Source organism: Propithecus coquereli, unplaced genomic scaffold (assembly GCF_000956105.1).
Source record: "Propithecus coquereli isolate 6110/MARCELLA unplaced genomic scaffold, Pcoq_1.0 Scaffold26, whole genome shotgun sequence".
Classification (NCBI taxonomy): Eukaryota; Metazoa; Chordata; class Mammalia; order Primates; family Indriidae; genus Propithecus; species Propithecus coquereli.
The window spans coordinates 1,426,572-1,428,625 of NW_012148174.1; the positions used below are offsets into that span (position 1 = coordinate 1,426,572).

The following is a 2,054-nucleotide window of genomic DNA, read 5'->3' on the forward strand; positions in this document are numbered from 1 at the left end:
AAATTTTCATATTTGCTGTCAGCATAGAATTCCCCTCTGGTGAATCTACTCTATTAGTATTATATTAAAAACAGATTTCCTTGGTTATCAAAAAATATAGGGCCTCTCTGGCTTAAAAAAAACACCCTCAGAAATTAAGATGAATTATTAATTTGTAACATCTGTGATTGGGTTATGTTACATTGGGACAATCCCGAGAGATGCAGGGTAAGCAGTCTTCTAGAAAATGACTTCATATTTGAACCCCCTGGGGACACAAGGCCAGGCACTGTGTCATCATAGCCTGTCTTTGATAAACTGCTAGATGGGTTCCATGAATTGTAAATGGAAACATAGCTGGTGTCATTTACACTTAAGGATAAAGTGGTCCCTGCTCCCTTCTCAACAGATATTAGTTACGTTGTATATTGTGATTGTCAGAGGCATGAATCTGTCAACAATCAGCATCGTAGGGTTTTTTTTTTCCCCCCCAACGAAAAAAACCTTAAAAAAACCTAAAAGCCGGAAGGGAATCCTTTAACAATCCCTCCCCCCCTTAAAATCCCCAAAAACCAATTGGGGTGCAATGAAACTGACCCCCCAAAAAAGTGAGAGAGCTTATTGGCTTTGAATTTTAATCTCTGAAATCTGAAGAGGCTTTCAGAAAACGCATATCATTAGAATCCAAGGTACGTGTCGGAAAAGCATTATTCATGAAAAAACTTGACTAGTCTTGGACGAGAACCAACCATCTGGGCGATGCCTAAAACGACTTTTTGAACACATTCCAACATGCCGTTTCCCCCGAGATGTTAAAATAGATAAAGTGCTTCTCGAGTGCGGTTTTTTAAAATATATTATCGCAGCCTAGAGTGCTCAAGTATAAAGTGTGTCGTAGTCTGATTCAGAGGCTTGTCACCAAAAGGACCAACACACCCTTTCTCTGCTTCATTTCCTAATTACGCATCACTGACTTTTTTATACTACGAAAATTCTGTAAGGGATTGTGATGTTAAATTGTAGAAAATCAAATGCCTCTTGAGTAAGGCAGATTAGTTTATAAAATATACACTAAAAGATTAAAATATGTAAATCAAATTTCGCTTTACACATGCAAATCCAATTTCCTTTTATACATTTCAAGAATCTAAACCCTTTCCAGACTCTAATTCGGTGCCTAAGTTGGCCTAAGTTTTATCACAATAGAAAAAGGCTCTTCCTCTCTGTAGACTGGTGATCTATCATCTTTTCCTTTTTATTTATTTACAGTGCTAGTAATATGAATAGATTCTAAAATCTTCTAATAAAATTTTATTTTTTACTTAAAAATTTCTTACCACTTCCAGGCAGTCGATGATCTTGGTTAATTTATCTTCGGGTAAATTCTTTAGCAAGGATACACTTCAAAATTAAAAAGAAACCTTTAATTAACTTCCTGAATTAAACTGCGAATACACACATATATGTAGATTCTAAAATCCTTACATGCAATTTTAAAAATGTAATGCATTTTAATTTTTCCAAAGTCAGCATCCAAATAACCGAAAACACACAAATAACTGAATTTCATATACACTGGAAATTATATATGTAATCACAGATAAGTATCACAGGCAAATAAATGAAAATGGTAAGATACCATATGGTGGGGAATCACATTTTTGTCTATTTAGGGGAAAAAAACCCAGCATTTATTGTTGGTTTCCAAAGCGACTCACACCCTGAAATGTGTTCCTCTCCAGATCTTAATATCTCCTCTATTAGCCTGGGCAAGGAGCTCTGCTTCCAGTGGACGATCAGATTTTTGTCTACAGCCTTGTAGTTAAGTAAAGACTAAATCCCAGAGTGGGGAAGAATGTGAGAATTAGCACCGAAATTATCTTTGATTATTAGTCATACTGTACCATTTTTAAAATTAATGGCAGCCGGAGGCATGTATAAAGTTCAAAAACAGGCTAAATCAAGCTACAGGCAAAATTATAAAGAATATCCAGGGAATGATCACAAAACTTCAGAATGCAGACTTCCCGCACGGAGAGGGAAAGGGGGAGCCCGGAAATCACATGGGGGTGTAC

General features: G+C 36.3%; 1 protein-coding gene across 1 annotated transcript in view; it reads right to left on the reverse strand.

Annotated features, from left to right (window-relative positions):
* PRKG2 (protein kinase, cGMP-dependent, type II) overlaps positions 1–2,054 on the reverse strand; it is an 85,315-nt gene that overhangs the window by 74,515 nt on the left and 8,746 nt on the right. Inside the window, exons 3-4 of the mRNA XM_012647143.1 lie at positions 1,698–1,794; positions 1,317–1,380 (exon numbers count right to left, since the gene is read on the reverse strand). Coding sequence (XP_012502597.1) covers positions 1,317–1,380; positions 1,698–1,794 — 161 coding nt within the window. The remainder of the gene's footprint in view (positions 1–1,316; positions 1,381–1,697; positions 1,795–2,054) is intronic.